The 26,749-nt window shown below is 37.5% G+C and overlaps 4 protein-coding genes across 6 annotated transcripts in view; 3 read left to right on the top strand and 1 right to left on the bottom strand.

Moving 5' to 3' along the window:
• LOC148168050 (receptor-type guanylate cyclase Gyc76C-like) overlaps positions 1–4,975 on the top strand; it is a 37,408-nt gene extending 32,433 nt beyond the window's left edge. The window contains exons 8-19 of one of the 2 annotated variants that reach the window (XM_088044877.1): positions 30–371; positions 446–733; positions 776–1,042; positions 1,101–1,172; positions 1,285–1,450; positions 1,499–1,648; positions 1,695–1,893; positions 1,940–2,303; positions 2,352–2,496; positions 2,539–2,931; positions 3,264–3,750; positions 3,839–4,975. In XM_088044877.1, the coding sequence (XP_087901003.1) occupies positions 30–371; positions 446–733; positions 776–1,042; positions 1,101–1,172; positions 1,285–1,450; positions 1,499–1,648; positions 1,695–1,893; positions 1,940–2,303; positions 2,352–2,496; positions 2,539–2,931; positions 3,264–3,750; positions 3,839–4,031 (3,066 nt within the window). In that variant the 3' untranslated portion in view covers positions 4,032–4,975. Of the gene's footprint in view, positions 1–29; positions 372–445; positions 734–775; positions 1,043–1,100; positions 1,173–1,284; positions 1,451–1,498; positions 1,649–1,694; positions 1,894–1,939; positions 2,304–2,351; positions 2,497–2,538; positions 2,932–3,164; positions 3,751–3,838 lie in introns of both variants that reach the window. The other variant, XM_088044876.1, reaches the window with a different exon arrangement.
• On the bottom strand, positions 4,962–6,361 carry LOC148168049 (malate dehydrogenase, mitochondrial-like). Its single transcript, XM_088046163.1, has 6 exons — positions 6,229–6,361; positions 6,014–6,183; positions 5,840–5,968; positions 5,538–5,795; positions 5,259–5,487; positions 4,962–5,212 (listed from the first exon to the last, which is right to left on the bottom strand). The coding sequence occupies exons 1-6, from the start codon at positions 6,359–6,361 to the stop codon at positions 4,986–4,988; spliced, it is 1,146 nt and encodes a 381-aa protein (XP_087902289.1). The 3' UTR covers positions 4,962–4,985.
• Positions 6,362–8,388: 2,027 nt separating this feature from the next.
• On the top strand, positions 8,389–9,957 carry REG (proteasome regulator gamma). The gene is made up of 3 exons (XM_088045145.1): positions 8,389–8,737; positions 8,976–9,326; positions 9,389–9,957. Exons 1-3 carry the CDS (start codon positions 8,720–8,722, stop codon positions 9,749–9,751), a joined length of 732 nt encoding a protein of 243 aa, XP_087901271.1. The 5' UTR covers positions 8,389–8,719; the 3' UTR covers positions 9,752–9,957.
• A 2,114-nt stretch (positions 9,958–12,071) lies between these two features.
• LOC148168047 (uncharacterized) lies at positions 12,072–26,683 on the top strand. 2 transcript variants are annotated; one of them, XM_088045695.1, is made up of 16 exons: positions 12,073–12,198; positions 15,565–15,701; positions 15,898–16,058; positions 16,105–16,323; positions 18,314–18,518; positions 19,580–19,740; positions 21,367–21,678; positions 21,727–22,557; positions 22,607–22,918; positions 22,965–23,079; positions 25,090–25,164; positions 25,211–25,347; positions 25,555–25,692; positions 25,740–25,944; positions 25,991–26,364; positions 26,413–26,683. In XM_088045695.1, the coding sequence occupies exons 2-16, from the start codon at positions 15,617–15,619 to the stop codon at positions 26,590–26,592; spliced, it is 3,510 nt and encodes a 1,169-aa protein (XP_087901821.1). In that variant the 5' UTR covers positions 12,073–12,198; positions 15,565–15,616; the 3' UTR covers positions 26,593–26,683. The 2 variants fall into 2 exon arrangements, with proteins under 2 accessions (XP_087901820.1, XP_087901821.1); XM_088045694.1 differs by lacking the exons at positions 25,090–25,164; positions 25,211–25,347; positions 25,555–25,692; ... (1 more) ...; positions 25,991–26,364; positions 26,413–26,683 and adding exons at positions 23,322–23,834; positions 23,887–24,868 and having other exon boundaries at positions 12,072–12,198.
• The last annotated feature ends 66 nt before the right edge of the window (positions 26,684–26,749 follow it).

The following is a 26,749-nucleotide window of genomic DNA, read 5'->3' as shown; positions in this document are numbered from 1 at the left end:
AAAACTGTAATTCACTGTTCGAATTTTAGTATGTGTCCATCTATGCTGCCTACTTGTACGATTCCTTCAAACTCTACGCTCATGCATTACACAACATCTTGTTGAACCAAACGAGTCTAACAGACGAAGCTATTGAAGAGTTTGCAAGTAACGGCACTAGAATCGTGAAAGAGATCATCAAAATGGCAACGTACCAAAGTATCACCGGGGCGACAATGAAATTGGATCGAAATGGCGACTCTGAAGGCAACTTCTCAGTCTTAGCCTTTCAACAGGTGATCGGCGACCAACAAGTCCACGGGAATTTCAGTTGTCCCTTCCAGATGCGGCCCGTGGGCCAATTCTTCCAGATACAAGAGCAAGATTTTCCAGTGAGTGAGTTTAAACTTCTTGATTCCAAGTCCATTGTCTCTAAAGTAAAATCTTCATCAATTCTTTAAAACAGGAGTACAAAACCAACAAGCAAATTGTCTGGGCTGGTTCCGTCAAACCCAACGATGAACCCAGTTGTGGGTTCCACAACGAGTTGTGTCCCAAACCCAACACTCATCTCAACAGTATCATCGCGGCAGGAGTTTTAGCGATTCTACTCTTCTGCGCTGGAGTCATCACGATGAGTATTTACAGGAAGTGGAAAATCGAACAAGAAATTGAAGGGTTGTTATGGAAGATCAATCGCTGTGAGATTCATAGTTATTTTGATCGGGATAATATAGTTTCTAGTCCTAGTCGGGTAAGTTGCAACTTTGGGGGCATAACTAAACATTGATCTCAGCTTAGTTTAGTTAGTGCAAGTGTAACTTCGTACGAATCCAGGGGTGGATTGCAAGTTTTTGCGGCGACTGCTCAATACAGAGGGGTCGTTGTAAGGATTAAGGAGTTGACCTTTTCGAGGAAAAAGGATATTTCCAGGGATTTGATGAAGGAAATGAGGTTGTTAAGGGAGTTGCGTCACGATAACGTTAACTCTTTCATTGGGGCTTGCGTGGAACCTACTTCGTTGCTACTAGTCACTGATTATTGTGCCAAAGGAAGCCTGTATGTAAGTACTTTGTTTTTTATTAAACCTGACCCTGCGCTTCTACATTAATTCTTTTCAGGATATTATAGAAAATGAAGATATTAAATTGGACAAGATGTTCGTTGCGTCGCTAGTACATGATCTCATTAAGGTACAACTGACAGACAGTCTTCCTGCTTTCGTGTGTGTACAAATTCAGATACACGCGAGAGCAGAAAAACTAGCCAAATGGGGGACGACACACTTTAACTTTCCATCTTTAGGGCATGCTGTATATCCACAATTCCATGCTGGTATGTCACGGCAACTTAAAATCATCAAACTGTGTGGTGACTAGTCGATGGGTTCTCCAAGTGACCGACTTTGGACTAGCAGAAGTGCGCCACTGTGCTGAAAACGACAGCATAGGTGAACACCAGTATTACAGAAGTAATGTTTTACAGCCCCTAAAAATCTCGACTCAACCTTAAGTTGCAGGTTTATTTTGGAAAGCGCCGGAGATACTGCGGAATCCTACCGCCTACTACAAAGGCACCCAGAAAGGCGACGTTTACGCCTTTGCTATCATTTTGTACGAAATGTTAGGACGGAGAGGACCATTTGGGACCACTGGTTTTGAACCAAAAGGTACCCAACCCGTTGTTTTACCATCGTTTTAACTTGTTTTTTGCAGAGATCATTGAAATGGTAAAAGAAGTGCCACCGGAAGGTGAAGAGTGCTTCAGACCAGACGTTGGTTTCTTACTCGACTGTGAAATCGGCTGTGATGACTACGTTATACAATGCATGAAAGATTGTTGGGCTGAGAATCCCGAAAGTAGACCGGATTTCCCGACAATTAGAACCAGGTTGAAGAGAATGAAGGACGGAAAGTAAGTACGACTCACTGTGTGAACTTAACTATCGGGAAACTCACAGGAAGAAGAACATCATGGATCAGATGATGGATATGATGGTGACCTACGCCAACAACTTGGAAGAAATAGTGTTGGAGAGGACAAGATTACTGTATGAAGAAAAGATGAAAACTGAAGACTTACTCCACAGAATGTTGCCCAAACCTGTAGCTGAACGACTGACTTGTGGTACAGGCGTGGAACCTGAATCTTTCGATTCCGTTACCATCTACTTCAGTGATATTGTTGGTTTTACTGCTATGTCTGCTGAAAGCACGCCTCTGCAAGTGGTCAACTTCCTCAATGATCTGTATACAGTATTTGATAGGATCATTAAAGGTTACGACGTCTATAAAGTGGAGACCATAGGTGATGCATACATGGTGGTAAGTATTTCTCATGGTACTTTCTTTCGATACTACAGCCATTGTTAGGTTTCGGGTCTTCCTCTACGGAACAAAGATAAACACGCTGGTGAAATCGCTTCCATGGCCTTAGACTTGTTGGCCGCAGTCAAAAATCATTCCATTTCGCATCGCCCGCAAGAAACCCTCAAACTACGGATCGGGATTCACACAGGTAAGTCATCAACCTCTTGGACTTCCTTGACTGTTTTTTTAGGACCGGTGGTTGCTGGTGTTGTCGGTCTAACAATGCCGCGTTACTGCCTCTTCGGCGATACTGTTAACACCGCCTCTCGCATGGAGAGCAACGGAGAGCCCCTGAAAATACATATCAGTTTGCAATGTAAAGAAGTTCTTGATAAGTTGGGAGGTTACATTGTCGATGATCGAGGTCTTGTTAACATGAAGGGTAAAGGAGACGTGCAAACGTTCTGGTTAACGGGGGCCACCGAACAAGCAATCCAGAAGCGAGAAGTTGATTTAGGGGATATTCCCCCGTTGTTCTGTAGACCCAGGAGAAGTCCAAAGTTGAATAATGATTCCAGGCAAGCGTCGGTTTGCGGCGGCTTCGGAGGTATGACCAGTCGGAGGCACTCGAGCGTCCCCAGAGGTACGTTTTCGGTAGTTTAGAGACCTCCCTTCTTGAGTTAGTAGGTGTTTTGGTGTTGCTTTCCATGATTTGGTTCTTCTTTTTATTCTTTTTAGTGGTGGTGGCACGGGAGGGCTCACTTAACACAGTTCTCCTCCTCCTCATTTTCACTTCTTGGGTTATTTTTTTTTTCACTAGTAGAGTTAAAATAGAGTTAAAATGACCAAGAACCAACCATCACTTTCTTCCAATAGGTACAAGTATCGAAGTGGAAAGCACATCTACACTGCAGAACGCGAGCCCAGTCCCTTTGCGCCACCTCAAAGTAAACCGTCATAACTTACATGTTCCAGAACAAGGTTCCAAATTGACCATTAACACAGCTTTTGGAAGTCAAATCATAGAAAATTGTGAAGAATCGCGTCGAGGTTTGCGGCCACGAAGAGTGTTATCTAGCATCGCTTCCAGTTCTGACGAGCAGAGAAAGAGCCAGAATATGCTTAACAAAATTCGAGAATCGAAAAGTTTAGATCCATTCCCACTAATTCGGAACAAACCGGATGTTATGGCAGATGGACAATTGATGGATGTGAAAAAGAGGTCGACGAGATCGTTGGAAAACTGTGATAAATGTGGTGAAGTACAAATCTTCGCTATCCCGGAAGATAAGTTGATCAATAATAATTTTCCTAATGGTAACATCATGAATATTCCACCTGAAGAGACTAGTTATATTGAAGATGTACAAGTTCCGTTGCTAAATGCGACGCAGCATGCCATGGTGAGGCGGCGAGGGGGCAGCGCCATCGACGACCCGATCCAGAATAACACGTCGAAGAGGTAAAACTTAGATTAATTACGCGCGAGATTAGAACTGAAATTTGAACGCGGCCTCATGGGAAAACTGACAAATGGTCCCTTTTTTCAGATGGCGTTCGTTGGAGTCGCTGCCTGCGTCGTGCGACCCGACGCCCGACGTCCAAAACAAGAAGAAAACGTCGTTGAAAAACTGGTTAGTTGGGCTTTTCAACGGCAACGGTTTGAAAGCCAGTAACATGTCGCTGAGAAAAGACGTGATAAACGAGTATAATAACTTAACGGAGAAAGAAAGTATTGTTTAAAACAGTACGATAGCTAAATGTAGTGTTTATGTCAATTTCACTCAACCTGAAATGAGCGCTCCTAGTCGAATTCTTATTGTACGTACACTTTAACTGTTACATCCACAAGTGCAAAAACCTTTAATGAGGATCTGATGTATTTTTTTGCACAACAGAGATATATTTTTTGATGGAAGACGACTTACCTGGTATATTTTCTATGCCTTTTGTGACTATTAATATTGTTGCATTTATATTCGATATCCATTGTGATTTATGTAACTGAAAGGTGCAATTATGATGTTTTGCTAATTTGCCATATTAAAATAACTGTTAAGTTTTAGTTTAGCCTTCATTTTATTTTGTAATTGTATCTTTCAAACTTTCGATGTATCGTCAATACCTGTTTTTCGTCACTTGATTAGAATTAAATTTGTGTGATAGCATAAATGAAACGAAAGCTATATTAGTTTTATTCAAAACAAGAGTAAACACAGTTTTAAGTATGTGAGATAGTTTTAAGAAATGTTTTATATGTAAACATCTGTTACCATTTTCGCAAATTTATGTAAAATCAAGATTAAAATTCTTTAAGAAACCATTGTGATTATATTTTTATAAGAGTTTAATTTTATTGCTGCCTGTTTATTCAAGAACGAATGCGACGTATTACTTGGATAGAATTGAATAGATAATAACGACAGCATTTAAATGTGAACCAATTTGAATAATCTGACTGTTTTCTCTTCGTTAGCAAATACAAGAATGGTACAAGTCAGAATTTTTTGTTAGAGGCTGTGAATATTATCTTCATGTGTAAATACATTATGTAAGGATCATATCTTTGCACTATAGAATATATGTGCCATTAACTTATAAAGTTTGTGTATATTGAGGTACCTAAATCTTATGTAAATAGAGTGTTACTGTAGGTATTGTTTGATAATATACTTATTTATTTATTACTTGATTCTTTCATTTCGAAACCACTGTCTTGACGAACAACGATTGAATCTCGCAGTGATTAGGTGGGCAACGAGGAGCTTTGGGATTAGGACTACACTCATCGCACACTATATCCTGAAGACCACCCGCGAGCTCGCCTTTCTTAGCATCCTCCATCAAGATGGGAATCGCATTTTCAAAAAGACACTCTTCAAATTCCGACATTTTAGGAAGTCCCAGATTCTTTGCGATCCCCCCTGAAAATCACCAAACAGAATGGTACACATCTTTTTATTTTTTTACCAGGGCCCAACAACAACGGCGACACCATGTACTCCAAAGGGGGCCTCACATTATGAGCCTTCACGTAAGCACACTCAACAATTTCAACATGCCCTCTCAGTGCTTTCACCAAAGAAATAATAAAACGAGCGGCGGCAAAAGCGTGAGATAAGTGAGCCGCCCCGTTTCGAATCCTCAACAAGTTTTCTTCAGCTTGGCGTATGTTGGTGGTGATGTCGTCAAGTTCCTCCTGTTATAAAGAAAGAAATCTCGCTGACACGATCTACTGTAGTAACTCACGTTAGTTAACTCGTTGCAAGGCTGAGCCTGTGACAAGACTGGTACTATCGTTTTTTCGCTGTGCCCCCCGACTAAAGGCACCAGCACGCATTCAGGGTCCACTCCCAAGACTTCAGCCACGAATTTGTTGGCTCTGACTACGTCAATTGTGGTGATACCGAAAATCCCGTTTGGGTTATATTGACCGTGCTTTTTCATAATTTCACTGAACATTGGTACCATAGTGTTTATGGGTTCTGCAGCGATTGCTACAATTGACTAAAGAGGAGTTAATAGGGAAGAGAGAGTGACGGGTTGGTTACTTTTGGCGAATACTTAGCGATGTTCATGGCATGTTCTCGGACTATAGGAGCATTCCGATCGAACAAACTGCTAAAATTTGAACCATCGTTGTGTTGACAGCAAGCAAAAATTACCACCAAGTTGGAGCTCTAAACAGAATGATAGATCAAGGAAGTTACAAGAGAAGGTATTACTGAAAGAGCTGCTTGGATTTCGCAATCACCGTATGCAGTGACTCTGCACTTCGTATCAATGTAATTCAAATCACTAGCAAAAGCATCCAATTTCTTGTTTTCAAACAGACACAACTCGTCTATGTAAGGTGACTGCTTTAGCATCAAAGCTACTCCTTGGGCTACTCTGCCTAGAAAACTTAACACTGAACTAGTCAGTCGGTCATTTTTACTACCTTCAGCACCAAGAATGGTCACTTTTAAAGAATTCGCGTTTGGTTGTTGACTCATCCATCTGCGGCTGCAAATAGGCATGTTGCATGCACAGATTTGAAGAGTTTTTGAACATAAATTCGCAAGTTTCAACATTGCGAGGATCACTTTATGAATTTATACAGAAGGGAAAATTTTGATGGGAAAGGGAGAAATTTGATGGGCGTTACAAATTGTCAAAATTTTTAAAACTGCCTACTTTTGAAGTTTTCGTTTGGAGGGAAATTTGCAAATTTCAAATTTTGCGCTAAAAAATTATCCAAAGAGCATTAAAAAGTCAAAATTGAAAGTTTTGTACACAACAAAACTAACAATAAAATTAAGTAAATAAACACACAATAGAGCACTGTTTTGTCACTTTCACAGTACCAAAGGACACATGAAATGGAAATATGCGTGGGAATGTATTTTAGAGTCTTCAAGTGACTTGAACACGCTGAATTTTGGGTTTAATCACAAACGATACGTGGAGTAATTGATAAGTCTAAATTAAAATTTGTTTGTTTGGAAAATTGTTGTTAAAGGTGAATTACAGCACCTCTAATTACGAAAGAGATTAATTTTTGCTAAACCAGAATTATTGGAAACTGGCTAAAATACCAATTTTTTAGAAAGTTTGATTTAGCCACGAATTTTTATTTATCGCTAGAAAGCGCCGAATTAAGTTTTCCATTAAGGTCACTAGATAGAAAATTTGTCTATTTTTTTTCTAAATCTTCGGTCTAGTGACCTTAGTTTGAAACTTGACTAAAAAAAAATTGTTGAAACCCAAGCGGCATAAAAAAGGAAGATAAAAAACTAAGGGCCAGTTTTATAATCACAGCTTAAAGGCGGCTTTGAGTAAAGGTTTTTTAAAGTATTGTTAAAACAATCTGTTTCTATGGCACAAATACACTTTGAATTTTAAAGAAACTTTAAAATGATTATGAAACTCGCCCTAAACCCTTGAATTAAAGTTAATAAATTTAAACATTAATGTGTGAAAAAACACTTTAAACTCTACATTCTTCCATATCCTTCTCACTGTAGCCTTTTTCTTGATCTTCATGCAGAATCAGCTGGAACTTTCTCACTCTGTGCAGTTGCTGTTTGTAGGCGTTAGATCAACTTTCTTCTTTCTTTTTGTGTCTGCTTCTGACCAAGTGTAGAACAGAGAAATAAAGATGAGACCATGAATGGAAAGAAAAAAACGAACCTTCCATCCATCCTGAACAAGCATCGATGCATTCAGCCAAAATAACATTTTAGAGGATCTCGTGTTCTTAAAAAAACAAATGAAAATCTTCATTCTCCAAAAACTTTCATTTCCTGATGTTTTCTTAATTTCTCAAAAAAGTTTACAAGACAGATATTCTCTTGTAGTGTTTTCTTTCTAGACAAATTCCATAAAGCATTTTAAAGCCTTGAATTTTGTTGGTTTCTATACAAGCAGCATCGTCATTAATCATTTGTAATCTGAAAATAACTGTTAATTATTAAATATTACAACGCATGAACATGTAACACATAGGCAACCAATAAAACACATTAGTGAGTTCTTAGTACCACAGTAACTTTTGTTTTCTTAGGTTCGTAGCAAGACATCCTATTCTCTCAACCAATCAGAAGTAAGCATGATTTGTCTAGTTTAGTCTAGTTTAACTCTAGTGGAAACTGCACAAACAGAGGGAAATTCAAATTGTAAATTAAGTAAGAAAACTTAAAATTATTCTTGAAACTCACCCAGTTAAAAGTTTTCTTCAGATTTTACTTCGTTAAGCTTACGCAGGCCTACTTTTACTTCTACAACTTCGGTTCTTGTCCGTCCCTAAAAGAATATTAGTTAAATCACAAAAAAAAGACACAACGTTGTTTTTTGTATAAGTAGCAAAGTTTCTTATTTATGTTTTGCTCAACAAAGTCATGTTACAACTTTTTATATAAAGAGAGAAATTTTATATAAAGACGGGAAAACGAAAAACGTTCACCTGCTACACATAACACTTTATAAAGGCACAAAAGCCCCAACCAGATCGGTTCGATTCGAAACCAGCCAAAGTTGTAAACTTAAGTAAGTTAGCGTTGTAAACATCGGGAAAAGTTGCAAATAAAACTTGAAACTTGAAACGGGTGGTGATAATGACATACCTGCAGTATAGCCAACCTTATGAATAAATCATAGGAAATTTTTTAAGTAAACATCGAAATTTAGCACAAGTTAGACACTTCTTTGATTACGTTTTACCTTTTACCTCGTCCGTTCGGTAATTTCTGCCAGTGCTCATATTTTTCCGGTGTTTGCTTTATTTGTTTTGTCAGTGCATATGTGATTACGTCCTACGTTTACCGGGGTTCTCGTCCTTTCTTTGGTTGGCCATTACACATAGATTTTAGGTTAAGTTTGCAAAAAGTGAGCAGTTTGAAAGTTATTTCTTCGTCTTTTAAGCCACGACAGAATATTTGTTAGTGTATATTATGGCAGATGCTAAGAAGGTAAGTTCTCCAGCTCGATTTTTACGCTTTTAGGGATGTACTTATAGGCTTTTTTCATGGTTTAATGGTCAGCATGTTTTTCTGTCAGTATTTCTTTTGCGAGGTTTGACAAACCGTTCAAAATTATAGTGAGAGAATGCCATCTTCGTATGCGTCTCTTGAAGACTGGGAAGATGAGCAAGATTTTAAAGAGGTTGGCTCATCTGTCAATTTCCACTAAGCAATTTTCGTTCCACAGGTACTAGAATATAAAGATAGTCTGAAGAAAGAGGCCGAGGAACTGCTGCTTAAAGGATTCCCCGCGACGATAGTCAAGTTGAATGCTTTACTAGAAACCCCTCAATTCAAGAATCGACGGTTTGCTGATGTCCATCAGGATTTGAACATCCCAGTTCCAGATCCCATTGTGCTCAACAGCCACACTGACTTACCTCCTGCAAAGAAGGCTAAATATGACAATAGCATATCTCAAGATGGAACGAAAGTTATGATTTTGCCAACTGGAGCTGTCCCTACTAATAAAAATTTGGTTGAACTTGTTGAGGCTGTGAAGCCACACATTCGAAAACTTGTAGAAGACTCCAACACTGTGAGTGTCCCAACTTAACCCAAAACCTTCTATTTTAACTCATTTCTTTTCTCTTTTCTCAGATGAAAATGTGGATTTCCTTCATGATTCCGAAAATAGAAGACGGCAATAACTTTGGAGTTTCCATCCAAGAAGACACTCTCGCTGAAGTGCAGTCTGTGGAATCCGAAGCTGCGGCTTTCTTTGACCAAATTTCGCGGTATTTCATTTCACGAGCAAAAGTAATCTCCAAAGTTGCCAAGTATCCTCACATAGAAGATTACAGACGGGCCGTCCAAGAATTGGATGAGAAAGAATATTTGAGTTTATGGTTGGTCATGTGCGAAATCAGAAACCGATATTGTGCTCTTCATGATATTGTTGTGAAAAATCTAGACAAAATTAAGAAGCCGCGCTCTACCAACGCTACTGAATCTTTGTACTAAACTCCACACTTAAATAAACATAATTTAGTTCATGTTCTCTATTTTATTTTGTACTGTATTGAGTATTTTCGTACGTAAGATAAATTAAGTGTAATTGGTAGTTACAGTTTTGGGAGTTTCAACTGACCAAAGTAGAATTCCAGTGCTTGTCAGACAGCTAACATAAGTGTGTTAATTTCATATTTTTCAATAAAAATTGGAACGAGTTTTTTCATTTATCTTCCCAGATATGTTATCACAGTTTTTCCGGACCAGACCGGAAATGTATCGACCTTGGAGTTCACAAGATATTAAACGCTGTTCGATTTTTAAGATGGTCAACTTTCGTGACCCATCTTGATTTGTTGTTAGCAACTGCCCTGACGACAACGAGGGAATGTTGGCTTATATCAAGACAATTAGCTAACAATATGTTCAGACTGGGGAAAAGTTCAACACACTTTCCAATATCACGCAAATAAAATTTCAATAAAACCTGTATTTAGAGTAATGTGGGCATGTCTACTCAACCAGTTATCTACTCTGTACTTAGTCTAAAAATATCTTGATGATACGATTTTTGAAATCAATAATTACATTACGAAAATATTAGATAACGATTATAACTGCCCCCTTTTTGGTAGAAACAACATTAAAATTTAAACAAAGAACTAATAACAGGTAAATTGGAAAAACCACTATTTTCACTGCAAAAAAGTTATCCACAGAACTCCAGAAACGGATGATGAGCTTAATACAATTCAAAGAATGTAAAAAACATCAAAAAACTTGGGGAATGTAGAAAAAACACAAGATTCGACAATCTAATGCGTCCAGTAAAATCTAGGAATTCTAAAGGAATCTAGAGAAATTTCTATAGTATAACTAAAACAAAAAAAAAAATACATATTGTCCTTTAAAAAATTCATTCGAAAATTCAAAAGTGTTTGAAACGTTAATATAAAGAACAGAAAGAATCTGAAGCATGCTGATTTCAAACCCAAAAGATATGTTCTAGAATGAATGTGCAATGAATTTGTTCTTGAAAATGCATTGAATTCAAAGAACGCGAATAATTCTGATAAGCAATAAAAACAACACAACTAAAGAACACGTTTTTCTTCAACTGGAAACTCCGAATCGCATCCAAACCCGTCTCTAAGTCTCAAGACTAATTATAAATAAATTGTGTATAATTAAATATGGTACGACGTTACCAACAGCTAAAATTCTTCATAAGCACGTAACATCAACATGCCACCCGTTCGACTCCAAACCTCAACAAGAATTCCAGTGAAAGTGGTCCAGCTGCTACGTTTTTTTACTACGAAGGTCGTTTACTCGAATTACAACAAAACGAGTTCTGTACAAGAAGTGGGGCAAGGTAGAACGGGCGCTGTGTCCTTGCAAGGTGATCCGAGTGCAGCACGTCTGAAGAGTACGATGAACATCTCTGAGGGATGAGTCATGAATGAGCGAGTTTCTTGGAGATTAAAGACGATGGTTGAAACGGAGTTTTTTAAAGTGAAGCAAGGAGTTTTTTTAAATTACCAAATACGATTGAAAGAGTTCTTTGTTTTTTATTGCAACGCGCTGGGGGTAATTACAAATTATCTAACATCTACATGAAAACGCACATTTTCTTGACAATCAATAAGTCAACAGAGGTAAACACTGGAAAGTTTTCCGTAACTAATAATGTTTTTTTTTATTATCATTTAAAATCGTAGACTATTGAAAAAATTTAGATAAACTTGCAGTTTTCCACGAAAAATTTACATGCCTTTGTTTAATAATTCAAGGTTTGGTTCACGACCAAGAAAAGAACATCCGTAGAGAACGCTATTACCATACACCACGCTAAGCATATCATTAAATTTAACTTTACCAGATAACTGGTAATACATGAATTCCGTTGAACCTCACCAAAACTCCTTTAACATTAACTTTTCCAATTTTAATTAAAACAACCTTAGCGAAAATCGAATAACAATTATCTAACAAAAGCTTTGTTGAGGTAGGTAATTTTCCGAACAATATTCTCTCCCTTTTTTTAATCTATTATACCCTAAATAAATCATTACCAAAATTGCGCACTCCGCTGCAAAAAATAACGACATGGTGACATCTAAGTGTACGTTTAATCGCCCTTGATCCATCTTGTCGATATGCCAGACGAACAGAAACATATCAATAAAATAGAATAGATAGAGAGCGTCTAATGCGGTCACCTATTGTGAAAAATATTCAAAGGGTTGGAACACCTTCAGGGGTAGTATTTTGCTCGCGCTTGCACCCAACATAAATACGATGAGGGTAGCCTTCAGTGTCTTCAGGATGTCCGTTGCGCGATCAGCGCCTATATAGTTTTAAATATTTATTGCAATTGATCGGTTCTATACACATTATTCTACATTAAACGAGTTAGTTTCTGTGTGTTGTGTGCTACAACGAACGTTACCCAACTGGTAATTTTCAATTATTAAGTTGTTTCATTTATTACACGTTGCACAAAAAGAAATAAGTGACCCGGTTATCTGTTTTCGGTAATCTTGATCGATCCTATGATTGGATAAATAGTGGATATTTAAAGAACGCGCCATCGGAAAAAGTCGGGCGAAATGAATAATTTCTAGTTGGAGTAGGTCTTTCAAACTCTTTTAAATATTCAGGGACGATTTATTTTGGGGTCGAAGGGGCGGTCAAGCGGCCATGTGGTTAAAGGTAATTTAAATTTACGGAGAATCTCAGTGGTGTGCGCATAAACAAGCAAAGACCACTGATTCTCGAGATATTTGCTTTTAAAAAGTCTTAAATACTAAAAAAACGAACACAATTGGTTTATAAAACATTTTATTTTAATTAAGTATGAAATTTTTTTACAAACATTTTGGTACCTACACTTGGAGATTCTGATGCTGTCTTTCCAGTGCGTCTGATATAATCGGATTTTACCTAAAAAATCTGAAAACAGAATCAAAAATTATGCCCGGATGTTCTGAAATATATAAATTCATAAATTTCAGTTCAATTTGCTCTTACTTTTATATCAAAAACTATTATTCGTGCCCTTCAGGATTAACCAATCACAAACGTTTCATTAATTAACAAACGTTTATAATTGGTAAATAAACATATTTACATTATACATTATATGTATGTACAGTCGAACAAACGCGCGGGAAAAGCAATTGCGAAAATTTTATAGTTCCGGAGATATGGAGCACCGAAAATTCCGGAATAAATACACACTAGTTATCAAATTTTGAACGAAATGGAGCAGTAAAAAGTCATTTCTAAGGTAAAATTACCACCTGATTCTTAATTAGAAGCTGGTTTGGTCCATCAGGTTATTTTTTTCAGTTTTGTTTAACAACTTGAAAAATCAAGAAACTCTATACATAATTGTATATTATTGGAAAGGTAATCTTTACAACAAACTTTAAAAGTCGCTGGCAGAGTTGGATAAACGGTTTTAAAAGACTTTTTCACGCTTTTTGGTACTTTTTTATTATAATACGTCTTTTTAAAGGTTGAGATCTCTGTTTTCTGACTCGATGTTAAACAAGTTATTATCTCTTGTCATTTAAAAGTTACATGACAAAGAATATGGAATTATTTTTAGAAAAAAAATCATGTTTTGTTAACTTTCAAAAATTTTGTAAAAATATCAATTTCAAAGACCACAAAATTGTAGTTTTTTAATAAATCTCGCGTTTCTAACTAGTCTCACTGATCAGAATAATAGATATTAACGTACCTAGAAATGTTAAGGCATTCATTATAGCCGAAGATGGCAGGTTGAAATCCGAGCCGAATGGCGATATGTTATGATAGCATTTACAGACAGAATATGGTTACAGTAATTTTCATAACAGTCAAGAAAATGTCATGTGTTTTGTATTAGATTTTTTCGGAAATCGTAAAAATTTACATCAATGTTTTAATTTGGACAAAAATGTCAAAAATGAATTTTGTCAATTTGTTGACTGCTTATTTCCAAACAAGTCGGTGCCATGCAAATAAAGAAAACCGTCTTGTAACGTCTTTCCCGGACTAGTCGGGGAAATTCAATTTCCCTACGCGTAAATCACCAGAGAAATGTTTGTTTTAAGACGATTGCAGGAAAAAGACCATAAATTAAAAATATGCAGCAATTTTTAAAAAGTTGTTGGGCGAGTTTTTTATAATTTAATAAATTTGAAGACGTAAAAATCGTAAAATTCCTAAATTTGATGATATTTTCATAGGTTATTGTTACCAAATTGTCCGGAAAAAAGTTTAAATTAAGTTTTTTTTTTCAGTGACCTCCATGTTACCTATCCAAAAAATTGACGAGTACATATTTGTGTTTAATAGTTACTCAATGTTCATCATCAAGAAGTTTTATAAAATGTATTGTTTTTTGTTGCGTTTGCTTCATTTTAAAATTCAACATGTATCTACAAATCAGGATTTTTTAAACAATAGCATTGATTTTTTTATAAAAACATCAAAAAGTGTGTGTTTTTAGTTCGGTAACTTCAAAATGATAAGAAATAGCAATGTATATAATTGTTAGCGCGTCAAAAAGGCAAGATCTGAATCTTTTCAATGAAGCATTACAATAAAAAATCAATGTAATAATTCTTGAGTAATATGCAAAATTGCGAATGAAAATCACTAAATGCAGCGTTATTGGGACATGAGATAAGTTTTTCGAAAATATCGTGGAAAGTACTTCAGCTAGCGATAAGTTTTATAGGTCATTGGAAAGTTTATTAAATTAGCGTTCCAAAACACTATCGGGCAATCCAATAACTTTGCAACTTTGCAAGTTTTTTTTGAAAAATATCGCTGAATCCGGATCCGATGGAGCAAAACTTCAGATTCGGAATCAGGAAGCCATTTCATTTTTTCTGGTGGTCTAGTGATATCAACCGTGTCTCAAGTCTAATTTCGAACACTTAAAAATATGAACTCTTTAAATTTGGGTTCAAGAAGAAATGTCCATGTTTTATTCGTGAGACAAAAATCTTAATTCTGAACGAATTTCACAAGATATATTCCCAGTAACAAAGTCAAATGTACTTGTTACGATGTTAATCTCACGAATTTTTAACCTTCAGCGTATGAAATTTAATCAGAAAACCCTAAAATATTGAGCCGACTTTAAAACAGTAATTTTTGCAAGGACGTGAGTTTCAAGACGAAAACTGAAAAATGGTGGATGCGCCCCAATGATTATCATTTTCTTGTTTCCAGCAGACAATTTAATCAACAAAAATCATCGCTCCACCCCTCAAGCCTAACTGAAAAAAGTCATGCAACATGTTTTTAAAACACGTCTTTACCATAATTCGCGCATTCTAAAGGGCGTGATCCTCTAGATTTAGCCACATTAGTAACGTGATCATTTTTGACGCATCACATTAGAACCTTAATTAAGTCGTGGGCTTGCTTGTAAAGGCAAATTTGGGCACGCAATCGCTATAAAATTTCAGGGACATAAAGAGCAATAAAACGATGCAAGATACGTGTCAAAACTCTTATCTTTCATTGATTGATGGCTTTTGGTCAATTTCTCAGGCCCCGCCCTGGTTGATAACTCAACCATCAATAAAGATGTTAAAACTCATTTTCACATGAAAGCTGAATGAGAATAAATTAACCCTCATAATGGTGAAAACCGAAAATGGGCAAAAAGTAATTTTTAAAATATTCATCGGGTCGATATAGTTAATAAGAAAAAGTATGTAAGGGTACGTTTAATAAATTATATCGACGGTAATCAATATTGGGTACATCTGACGTGTTATACAAAGAATGACAAATAACTAAATTAATTATTCCAGATCGTTGTGAAAATGATAACTTAATTATTATGTGCCCTGCAACTTCAAGACAATGCCGATTCCTGTCAAAATAAGAAAAAGAACTTCGGCTGAGAAACAGAGTAATGGACTCTACATCCATTCTAGTCCTCCAAGAGGTAAAAAAACTGTCTAGAAATCTATAAAATATCTCTGTTAACATTGCATGTTTCGCTGTATCAATTTAGTTGCCAATTTTATCAGCCACCATAATTATTTTCTTTTATCAATACGTTGTTATTTAGACACGCAAAACGTCAATATACACTTCTTTAAAGCGAATAAAAGCACCCTTTCGCTCTTTGTAATTTTTAGTGTTGCAAGTGAATTCGGCGCAGATCAAGCAGTTAATTCGTGGGGGAGACTTGGAAAAGTTGGAACAATTAGTCATCGACGGACATGGGAAGAAATTAGTTGGCGAGTACTCAGCGGATTACAAAACGAGGACGTACTTAAAAAACATACCAATGCTGATGGTAAGATCTAAATCTCCAATAAACAGTTTTGCAGTTTCTGTTTTAGACAAAAATTTCACTGCTTCACGATTCCATCAACAGCGGCCGACTCAAAGAACTACAGGCGCTTTTAGATGAAGAACCGATAGAGAAACGAAAAAAATTGGTGATGGCCAAGGACGAGGCCGGAAATGGGCTTTTGCACAAAGCTGTTTATTATGATCTTAAAAATATCTACAAATATTTGATCGACAAGTTTCCTCACATCATTCACATGAAAGACTCGGTGAGTTTTTTCAAGTATTATAAATTACAAACATGTTTAGATTGGCGTTGCACAAACATGTTGTGATGTATGCAACAGTTTGAAGGGTTTGTAAACATTATTAGTGTTATTGGGTTTGACAAGGAGAAAATGGGTTTGTTGTTTTTGGGCACTACGTAAATGTATTCGTGTAAATGAGATTTTTCCTGCGCCAAGGTTGTTTTTCTTCATTCTTACATAAAATGGCAATGTCTAATTTCCTCCAAGACCTGCAATTTGAATTTATAGGTCTCATTTCATGTTAAGTTATTGATTCTAAACACAGAAACGGAACATTTTTATTTCTCCATAGAATGATGAAACGCTCAGCTTTTCAAAAATGCCGCAAAAGTGGAGGGTTGATTACGGAAAACTTCGCATTTCTCTTGTTACCTAATTTAATGTTCTGTTTTATTTGGTTACTTCTTCGAAACTCAAGAGCGAGATTTCCATAAATTACAAGGGCCAAATGTTTTTAAAAAAATGCTTAGTAGTATATTATATTATTATAGTTTAATTAGTATATTTTGTAATAAGTCCCTTTAGTCACGAAGACAAGAGCGAAAAGAAGTAGTTTATAAACGTGTGACATACTATATTTTTTCAACGATCTCAAATTGCTACCATAACAAATATTTAAACTAAAATATGAAATATGTACCAACTTTATTGAAATTACAAATTTTTTATAACTAAAGATTTATTTCTTTATTTATTTATTAATTTTTTATTTTGCATTTCGAATGCCAAAAACCTATTCGAAACCACCAAAACCACAATTCAATTTCCAACTAACTGTCAATTTCATCCGTAGCAACTCGTGACTAAAATAACGGCGCCAATTTCAGCCCGTGACTAAAGCGCCACTTTAGACACACGTGACGCGATGTGCTTAAAACTTAATTAATTTTAATTAAGGTCGTAGAAAAAAATAATTAAAAAATGGTGGAGGCGCCAGATTTTAAATACCTACTCCTAAAAGTTAGTTAGTGTCTTATTACGTCTATAACACACGAAAAAAAAGGGTAGACACGAGAGCTTTAGGTCAAGTTGTTCGAGTGTTTTCAGCCAATAAGCCATGAATTCAATACAAAATTTTATACATAACCGCGACAGCAGACATAAGAATGATGTTTTTTGTACTTATCAAACATGAAAGAATTAGCATGGATAAATAGAGTTAATTATTGATAGGTCATGGAACAGTTACTAGAGATGCTGTTAAGAAACTGAGAAACTAACGTTAGATATATGGCCGAAGAACACATGTGAGAAGAAGTTTGCAGAGTTTAACAACTGAAGAACACATTCCATCGGCAAAAAATGAAGACACGACATAAAACATAAAACAACCCCACAAGACGTCTCTCAACAGTAGTCTATGGGCTCATAATGCAATGGTTATGGATAAAATTTGTAATTTGTACTTGAAAAAATTATTGCCTCTAAAATCTATTAAGATCAATAATTATCTCCCGTATTTGTGATGCAGAATTACACGTAAAATCCAATTTTATTTTAAAGATTTTCCTAGCATAAGAAATAACTGAATCAAACAAAATTAAAATTTTGAGATGTTTAAATAACACTTAAAAAAATTAAAAATCTCGTGAACAGAATTTCTTTTGTCATAAAATCAGGATCACTGGAAGCTTCTGTTATTAATAGACTTGATATTTATGGCGACAAAAATGTCAGTCTGTAACATTAAACTTTTACACAAGATTTATTTTAAGTGTGAATCACCTTCAACCTTCAAGGTTTAAACTCCTCGTTTCTCCAAAACGACATCTTACGTACTTTAATACCATGAAAATACTCAATCAAACCCAACAATTGCGGCTGCTCGAATACATTTTCTATAAATCACACAATAAATCCATGTCTATAATCAGCACGATACTCCGAATATAAAATGATTAAAATTAAATGAATCCCGCCAATCAATACACATCAAATTCTTAAATTCCAGGAAGGTCGTACAGCTTACCACTACACCCCAATGTGTAAAGACGTCTCCACAGTCCAAAAACTGTTAATCGCCGCAGGTGCAGACTCCTCCAGTCACGACTCAAGACAACGCACTGCCAAATATTACATGAACCACGTGCAGGAACTCGAATTGCCAACTTCTCAAAAATCAGCTAATTCTAGAAAAAGTGGCGTCCAACAAGAAAGTGAGTTAATATTTAAACGGATAATTGTGGGAGAGGGTGATTCGTGTTAACACACACTGGAAGAGGTCGTCATTAATAATTCAACGTTGCTTAATTTTACTTTCAATCAAGATCGATTATCGAATCCGGTGAACTATTCGAGAAAGGAAGCGTGAGAACTACGACGTGGTTCTTTATTATGTAGGTCATTTCTGAGACTCATTATTGCACGCACAGAAGGGCAGTAAAAGTAATAATTAAAATGTCATTAATGCCACAACTTAGTTAAGAGCAGCACTAAAATTAACAAAGTTACGAATTTTACTGAAGGAGGTCTGAAATTTTTGCTTCGCCATAAAAATAAAATTTTCTAAAATTTGTGTCGTTTGCTTTACAATTTTGCAATTTGGTAGAGTTAATACACGACCCAAAAATAGTACCCTCTCCAAATTTCATAGCCTTACCACCAAAATTACCAAAATTACGAAATTTAGTAAAAAAATGGTGGATGCGCCTGGCCAAAATCTAAAATAATTTATACCTGAGTCTGAACTCGTTGACAGAACCCCAAAGTAGGTACGACCCCGTACATTATTAACTTAAAACTAACATGTCTCCAAAAACTTTTCTCGCACAATACTTAATAGATCGATACGTTCAGGAAATTCCAATTTAATAATCACCAATCTACACTTCCGGGTCGTGCACAACCAACATTATGTTGGTTACATGCACCGGAAGTCGTTTACCCCCCGATAATGATAATTTTCGAATTTCGTTTATTTCTCTAATGCATTTTTTCGAGCCGAACAAGATTTTATCAGTCCTAGAATGGCTGAATCGAAAACGACGCAGTAAAATTGAGAATTTCGATCGCTTCGGCTGAATAAAAACTGGAACAATAAACACCCCTAATCAATAAAATAACTAAATTATTAAACTAATAGTCACATGACCATCACATGACGCACTGTTAGACTGAATACCGCGGTATAGCAACACTCACGTGAAGACGCTCCTCCGGTTATGATGTCCAACTAATTTCGTCTCTTCCTCAACTAACATGAAGGATCCTGCAACAGGTCTCAACTTCAAGAAGTCAAACATCAGGATATGGATACATCAACGGAATCTCGCGAATTTACAGCAAGTGGTCTGGGAAGGACATGGATCGATGTTGTTGGTGGAACACAGCAACAATTCAAAAATTAAGAAGTTTTTGGAAGCCGTTCCGCATATTATGGTAAGTGGGCATCGATCTTTGTTTGGTTTAATCACACGGGCATGAGTGTTAAAGGCTTATTGATTTAGTGTAATTGTATAGAATTGAGATAATCACCGGAAGACTCGTTCTGCAATGTAATTCGTCTTGCGAGGATCGATTTTTTGTCTAATAGGGGATTCCTAGAGTTCGGTGTAGAAGCGACAAAATTGTCTCGAAGATTTAAAATAGAAATTCTATGTCTTCGAGTTGACAGTGTTAACTCCACGTTCAATGTGATGAAAAGTGTAAAAATCATCAATATTTTAGTAATAATTTTAGTTCTATAACCCCAAAATATAATTCAGGAACTTACAGTAATGTTTTCATTGGCACTTTCTTAATTAAAAACTAGCACAATCGATCGTTTAACGCGACGGCTGAAACCCGACTGGCCGCCAGGTAGTACTGTTTCACAAAAAATAATCTCCAAAAAACGTTTCCTTTGTGAGTTACATCAGACCACTTTTATGCTTGTTGAGATTAAATAGTTAGTTTTATAAACTTCGATCGTTATCGCTTGAGATCATTTTCTTTAATAAAATTATACTTTCCAAAATCGTTTAAAAAAACTTAATGTAGATTCTGTAAATTTTTGAAATACCCAAAGTACTCCAAATCCACGATTTTTTTAATTGAATTTTTTGTTAGCATTTCGAAATAGAGATAAAACTACAATTCCCTCAAATTGGACACCTTGAAGTGATACTATCACAATAAAGTAAAGTAGACATCAAAAGATTGTGTTAACATTTCACTGTCCAATTCAGAACTTGATCAACCACCGAAAGATAGGGAAAGTGTTTAGTTTGATTAATTATTTTTGACATGTTTACATAACTGTTAAGTACAAAAAAAAGAAATGAAAAGCAGACAATGGTAAAATTTAAGTGACTCATACTTTATTATATTATACAATGTGGAACAAATTTTATGAGCTTTGTTCTTTGTCTCTTTTATCTTAATTTTCTAAAAAATATTCTATATCTTCTTTGCTACATTTCTTTCAAGTTCTACTACAACAAAAACGAAAAAAGATAAAAGAGATGGTTGATTGGATGTATAATTTTTGTCGTCGACAAAAACAAAACGAACTGTGTCCTTAATTTTCCTCGTCAAATTGTACCTTGACGTTGGCGTTGTTCGAATTAATCAATTGTCGAACTCTTTTTTGCTGCCTTGAATTATTTATCTTTCTACCTACATTGAATTGTAATAATAGTTCATGAAAAGAAACCAATTTAGACCACCAATTTCTTTAATTTAAGCATCTAAGAACGTCTATTTCTATAAGTACTTAGTTTAAAAATGGTGGATGCGCCGGAGCTAATAAATTATTATTATTTTTAATCATTCTTAATATTGATCGAATTTTACAAGAAATATGACAAGACATCCAACTCCTCCAAGCACCACCGCATTCCCCCCTTTAACTCCTTTTCAATTCACATAACAAGGGACTGAAGCCAAACAAATCAATAAAGATAACAGCGTACATTGTACACACATGAAACAACACGCAAAATAAGTCCTTATGTTATTCATCAACTTTATATTGATCGCAATTAAAACAAATCGATAATTGCGTCTAAACAATTGTCTTTTCAGGGTCTTATCAAAGACATGCACACGGATGTTATCAACGACGAAGTTGATAGTTTAAGAAAAAGAGTAACCCCGCCTATACCATCAATGGTACTCTCTGGGAAAGACGTCAATGGGTTAACAGCCCTCCATAAGGCTGCAGGTCTAGGTAAACAAGATGCGGTTGAATACATCCTAGGGGAGTACCCGGGTTGTATTAATTTAACTGACAATGAAGGGAGAACACCTTTGCATTACGCCGCTCTGGTGAAAGACGATGGGAACATGATGAGCTTTCTTCTAGACCACGGTGCAGACGAATCCGCTTTAGATAATGTAAGTACCAACAACCCATCAGTACCTCTTTTCACGCGGCGGTTACAGAGACAAAAGACTGCTGCTTATTACAAGACTCGCGGTTCGGAGTTGGACGCGAAACTGTTAAATGTAATCCCAGAAGCTCCACGAACGGCAAAAGAATCATTTTTGACGTCGTTCGACTGGAACTTACTGACCGCACCCACACCAAGTGAAGAAATCCACAAAGTCATCAAAAAAATAGAAAATGGGGGTGAGAAAGAGAGTGTAGAAGAAAAAGATACCCCTTCTGAAGAAAAACCGGAGGAAGAAGAAGAAAAGACTGAAGAAGCCCCAGCTGAAGAACCAGCACAAACCAACGGTGACAGCAATAATAACGAAGAAGCGAATGTTGAAGATGTGCCTGATGATAAACCTGCGGAAAGTGAAGAGGCGCCACCGGAACCGGAACCGGAGCCTGAACCTGAACCCGAACCGGAACCGGAAAAAGAACCAGAACCAGAGCCTGAGCCTGAGCCTGAACCCGAACCTGAACCCAATGCTTCCGAAGAGCGGCCTAAATCGAACAAATCGCGTCCACCAACTGCAACCCAAGAAACTAAATCGAGACCTGCGACGGCCAAAGAAGAGCCTGAGCCCGTCACGGTGGAACCCGAAGGTGTGATTGAAGGTATAGTTAACGGTGAGAACGAAGTCGAAACTTTAAATGAAGAAGGTCAAGGTGCTGCGGAGACCAACGAAAGCAGTGAAGACGCTGAAGTGAGTGCCATGGTGGAAGCTGGGAATATGGAGCAACTCGCTTCTTTGGTCTTAAATGGAGAAGGCGATAGACTGATTGGACATAGCAGTGATAACCCTGAACTTCAGTCTTTTTTAGATAACGTTCAAGTTTATATGGTAAGTTCTACGAGAAGGAGAAAGAACAGTGGTAAAATTGAGTTTCCAGACAAAAATTAATAGAATACACGTTGCTGCCCGGGAAGGTAGTTTGAGGGATCTTCAGGCGGCATTAGATAGGCGCAAATTCGCGATAGCTAAAGATAAGGTTTCACCAAATGGGGCATCACCGTTGCACACAGCTGTAGTCTTCGGCAACACTAGTATTGTTCGGTACTTAGCTGGAAGGTTTCCAGAAACGCTTCAAGTGGCTGATAAAAACGGAAGAACCCCATTGCATTACGCTGCCGTGCTCCCTGATAACGGCCACTATTATAATTTACTAGTTCATTTAGGTGCAGACTCGAGGACAGAAGACAAAGTAAGTGACTTTAAAACTCCGCCCACACTCATTTGTTTACCTTCAGGTCGGCCACAGCCCTGAATTCTACCGAACGAATCAAAAAGACTTTTCTCACCGAAGTTTGCTGCGAAACTTTGGCGCTGATGACAGTGTCGCCGAAGAAATCCTAAATGATAAAGGTAGGTTGATAAAACTTTACAAAACCACACTAGCGGCTTTGTTCTGTTGCCACCAACTGTTAATGAGAGATAGGTTTTATTTCTGCAACCGTTTGACAAAGCTGTGAATGATCCCTGAAGGTGTTAAAGCAGAGATGTCCTCGAAATAATTTGGTCGCCCAAATTATTTACGAGGACTCTTTGCCCCTAAAAGTTCCACAGATTTCCGCACCAAATTTCTGTTGTTATTGCAATGATCACAGTTTCCAACGACACGTGTTCCGCTCGCAAAGACCTAGACGACGAAGAGATGTTAAATGTCCTGGAGCGTTGTTATAATGTTTTACATGGGCGTCGCAGCTCCAACGCCGTTTCAGCCGCATCCAACTCATCGATAGCAACGCAAATCAGCTACACGAGCTCGCTCATCAGCAAACACACCAAGAAGTACATTTTTGATACTGTTAAATTAAGATTGACCAAATTAGATCACACTTTGTACGACGTGATTTGGCCGAGCGTAAAAAAATTACCCGCAGAAATGAGCTTTCGGATTGCTCTAGAGCAGGATTTTCCCGCTGGGATCGTGGCGCCGGATATTTACGTATACAGAGTGTTTGAGGAATACGTCCTGCCGATTATTAAGGACTATAATTCAATTGATGTTCATCACGAGTTGGGGGTGCATCCCGAGTCAAAATACGTGCATGAAGAGGATGGAACAACTGTGGAGATTGAGTACGATCTAGATCCGCAGACGAGGTGGATTCTATCAGGTAGAACGCCACTGGATGCTTTTAACGTATTCTCCAACGCTCGCGTTTGTAGGTACTTTAGATTGCACTCGAAACTTGACCGATTTCGAGCTCCCAAAATCCCTCAACGTCAACCAACTGGAAACTGTTGAAAGACTTGTGACCACAGTTCTCTTGAGCAATGACGTGGCCACTGCTCTTTTCCCCAACGCCTCCGAGGAGGATCTTTCAGAAGGCTCCGGTGTTTATTATACCATGAATGAAGTCCTTGAAGAGCCATCGGAAGCTCGCGTCGTTTTGGCTTCCAACGGTTTGTTGATTCCTCTGTGGAACATCCCAGAATCCGACCGCCTTCACGGAAAGCACTGGCCTTATGGTCGTGGCGTCTTCATTAGCAATGGGAATAATTTAGCCGTTTGGATAAACGTCCTCGACCACGTCAGAGTCGTGACTTGTACTCCTCACAACAAACCAGGAAATGTTGGTTTGATTTATTCAAGAATCGTCCGGTTAATCTCAATTCTCGACAAACACCTCCAGTTTAAAAGAGATGAGAAACTCGGGTATTTGTCCGCAAGACCAACAGTGCTGGGGAACACCTTACAGTTCAGTTTTACATTGCGGTTTCCGAACTTGATCAAAGAACCTGACAACTTGCGATATCTTTGTCTGGTTCGTGGTTTGACGTACCACCGGAAGACCAGCACCGGTGATGTAGTGCGTATCGGAAACCAACAATGTCTGGGAATCACCGAGGTGCAATGTTTTGACGATTTCAGAACGGCTGTGGTCAATATCTTGCAACTAGAGAAAGATATGGCTATGTCAAACTCACTCCACATAGCCGCCGCATTTGTGAACATTTTCAAGAGAAAGAGAGCTCTAGCAAATGCGGAATAATCGTACACTTTCTCAGATCGTTTTACAGCACGTTTTGTCAATTCTCAACCGCGGAGACAGTGTACGAACTCTTAGGTTGTAAGCCAACTGTAAATAGTGCCAAATTTCACGTATTTTTTTGTATATAAGTCAGCTCTTTGGCTTTGGATGGACTTAATATAGGTCAGTACCAACACTCTTTACAGTCACGTTCTTTTTTCCAAAACTGCGTGTACTGTGACTTCACAACGAGCACTTTTATGTACTTTGCTGTGAACTGTTTCAGTGTGTTCCGGTCCAAGTGTTGTGTGTGCTTCATCTTCGAACACGCTAGGTTTTCATCACTTTTTTTCCAAACAGTATCACCAACAATTTCAAGTTGTTCTTTTGGTTACAGGTAATGTTGTTCCTAGTAATAGTCAAGTAGATATGCCATTCTTTGCCACTGAGGAAGGTCGTTATTTAGCCTCATGTAAGTCGCAACTTTTTCGTGTGAAAAACTAACCGAACACTTTTAGCACTTGGAGATCCTTTAATTAAAGGTTTGACTGAAGTAGCGAACAAGCGTCCGGACGACCCCATTGCTTACTTGGCCACGTATTTGTACAACTTTGCCAATAACAGACAGAGCGTGCAGTCGCGGGGAAAAATACAAGTAAATTTTCACGATTTCCTGGTTTTCTTATCGCTCTTACGGAAGAGACGTGACACAACTCAAGTATGAACTTTGTGCGGACGCAGTAGAGTAGACGTGAATACTAGGTGTTCCCAAATAATTAATTTTGGACCACTTGGTAGAAGCTTTTTGAGTTGTGTCGCTTTTCCCAAACCCCGCGAATCTTTCACCAATCTCATTTAACAGGAGAATCAGCAAACCATCACAGGGCCTCCTCAAGAAGTCGATAATAACAACGCGGTCCCCGCGACTATTGACGTCGTGACTGTCGATCCTGAAGATAGTGGTAATGAAGAAGACTCGGCCTTCAACAGCACGAGTCGGGTAAAACTGAACACAACACCAACACCTTCTTCAACACCTCGTTATAGGATGAACACGGGCAAAGCATGTTACACTTTGCTGCGGCAAGAGCCCACGGAAGAAATGCGCTCTTCCAGTTATTGGTGGAGACGGAAATCAACGTCGCTTATAGAGACGAACTCTACAGAACGGCGAGAGATATCAGTATCCAAGCCAACATCCCAGAGAATACCGCGGAGATAGATCGATACGTCATGACTATAGCCACAAAAGGTACTCTTTAGACCTCTGAAGAAATCGGTTTAACTTTTAGTTACAGGCGACACTGATAAACTCGTGGAGCTGCTTTTAGATGGTTACGATCACATCACCGATATAGTCGACGAAAATGACGTTCCGATAATCGAAGCGGTTTCACAACACAACCAACCAGACACTGTTTCATTTCTTCAGTCAATACTAGCTTTCGAGGAGAAGCGTGAAAGAGTACACCATGCGATCCGATTGGGTTCGATTAACGACGTGACGGCGCTTCTCGCTGATGAGAATGACACCGGAAGTGGGAAGCTGTTGGCGATTGGGAAGAACAACTACGGAAGATGTTGTCTTCACATTGCTGTTCTGTGTCAACAGGAGGAGATTGTTGACTACTTAGCCAACACGTTTCCCGACACTCTAAAACTAGGAGATAACGTAACGTGAGGGTTTTGTCTCGTTGCTTTGTTTGATGTTGAGTTTTAGTTGGAAAGAACCGCACTTCATTACGCTATGGGAGTCGATAACATGGAAACCATCAGCAGGGTGTTAATCAAAGCTGGGAGCAGACGAGTGGTCAAGGATCTCAAGGGCCGGCAACCTACTTACTATTTCTTGAATAAGTCAGATATTTTGAAGTTACAAGAAGAAGAGGAGACGTTTTAGTAGTTTCTAGTCCATCCAACTTAAGTCACCTTTATATTTTTATACACCTTTTGGAATAGGCCTAGTTCTAACATAGACACATATTTTTTAACGTAATTGTGTGTTACTCAATTTTGTGTATAAATAAATCATAGTGTGATAGAAAGAGTCATTCTTG

Source organism: Gnatocerus cornutus, chromosome 9 (assembly GCF_029298725.1).
Source record: "Gnatocerus cornutus isolate USDA-ARS CGAHR chromosome 9, icGnaCorn1.1, whole genome shotgun sequence".
Classification (NCBI taxonomy): domain Eukaryota; kingdom Metazoa; phylum Arthropoda; class Insecta; order Coleoptera; family Tenebrionidae; genus Gnatocerus; species Gnatocerus cornutus.
The sequence above is the reverse complement of the archived record's forward strand: the minus strand, read 5'-3'. Positions and strand labels throughout refer to the sequence as shown.

Coding starts and splice junctions, on each gene's coding strand:
- LOC148168047 (XM_088045694.1), top strand. CDS start 15,617: ATGCCGATTCCTGTCAAAATAAGAAAAAGAACTTCGGCTGAGAAACAG. Junction 18,519..19,579: donor AAGTGGCGTCCAACAAGAAA/GTGAGTTAATAT, acceptor ATCCTGCAACAG/GTCTCAACTTCAAGAAGTCA. Junction 19,741..21,366: donor AAGCCGTTCCGCATATTATG/GTAAGTGGGCAT, acceptor TTGTCTTTTCAG/GGTCTTATCAAAGACATGCA.
- REG (XM_088045145.1), top strand. Junction 9,327..9,388: donor TTGTAGAAGACTCCAACACT/GTGAGTGTCCCA, acceptor CTCTTTTCTCAG/ATGAAAATGTGGATTTCCTT.
- LOC148168049 (XM_088046163.1), bottom strand. CDS start 6,361: ATGTTGAAACTTGCGAATTTATGTTCAAAAACTCTTCAAATCTGTGCA. Junction 6,184..6,228: donor GACCATTCTTGGTGCTGAAG/GTAGTAAAAATG, acceptor TAAGTTTTCTAG/GCAGAGTAGCCCAAGGAGTA. Junction 5,213..5,258: donor GCCGTTGTTGTTGGGCCCTG/GTAAAAAAATAA, acceptor GGTGATTTTCAG/GGGGGATCGCAAAGAATCTG.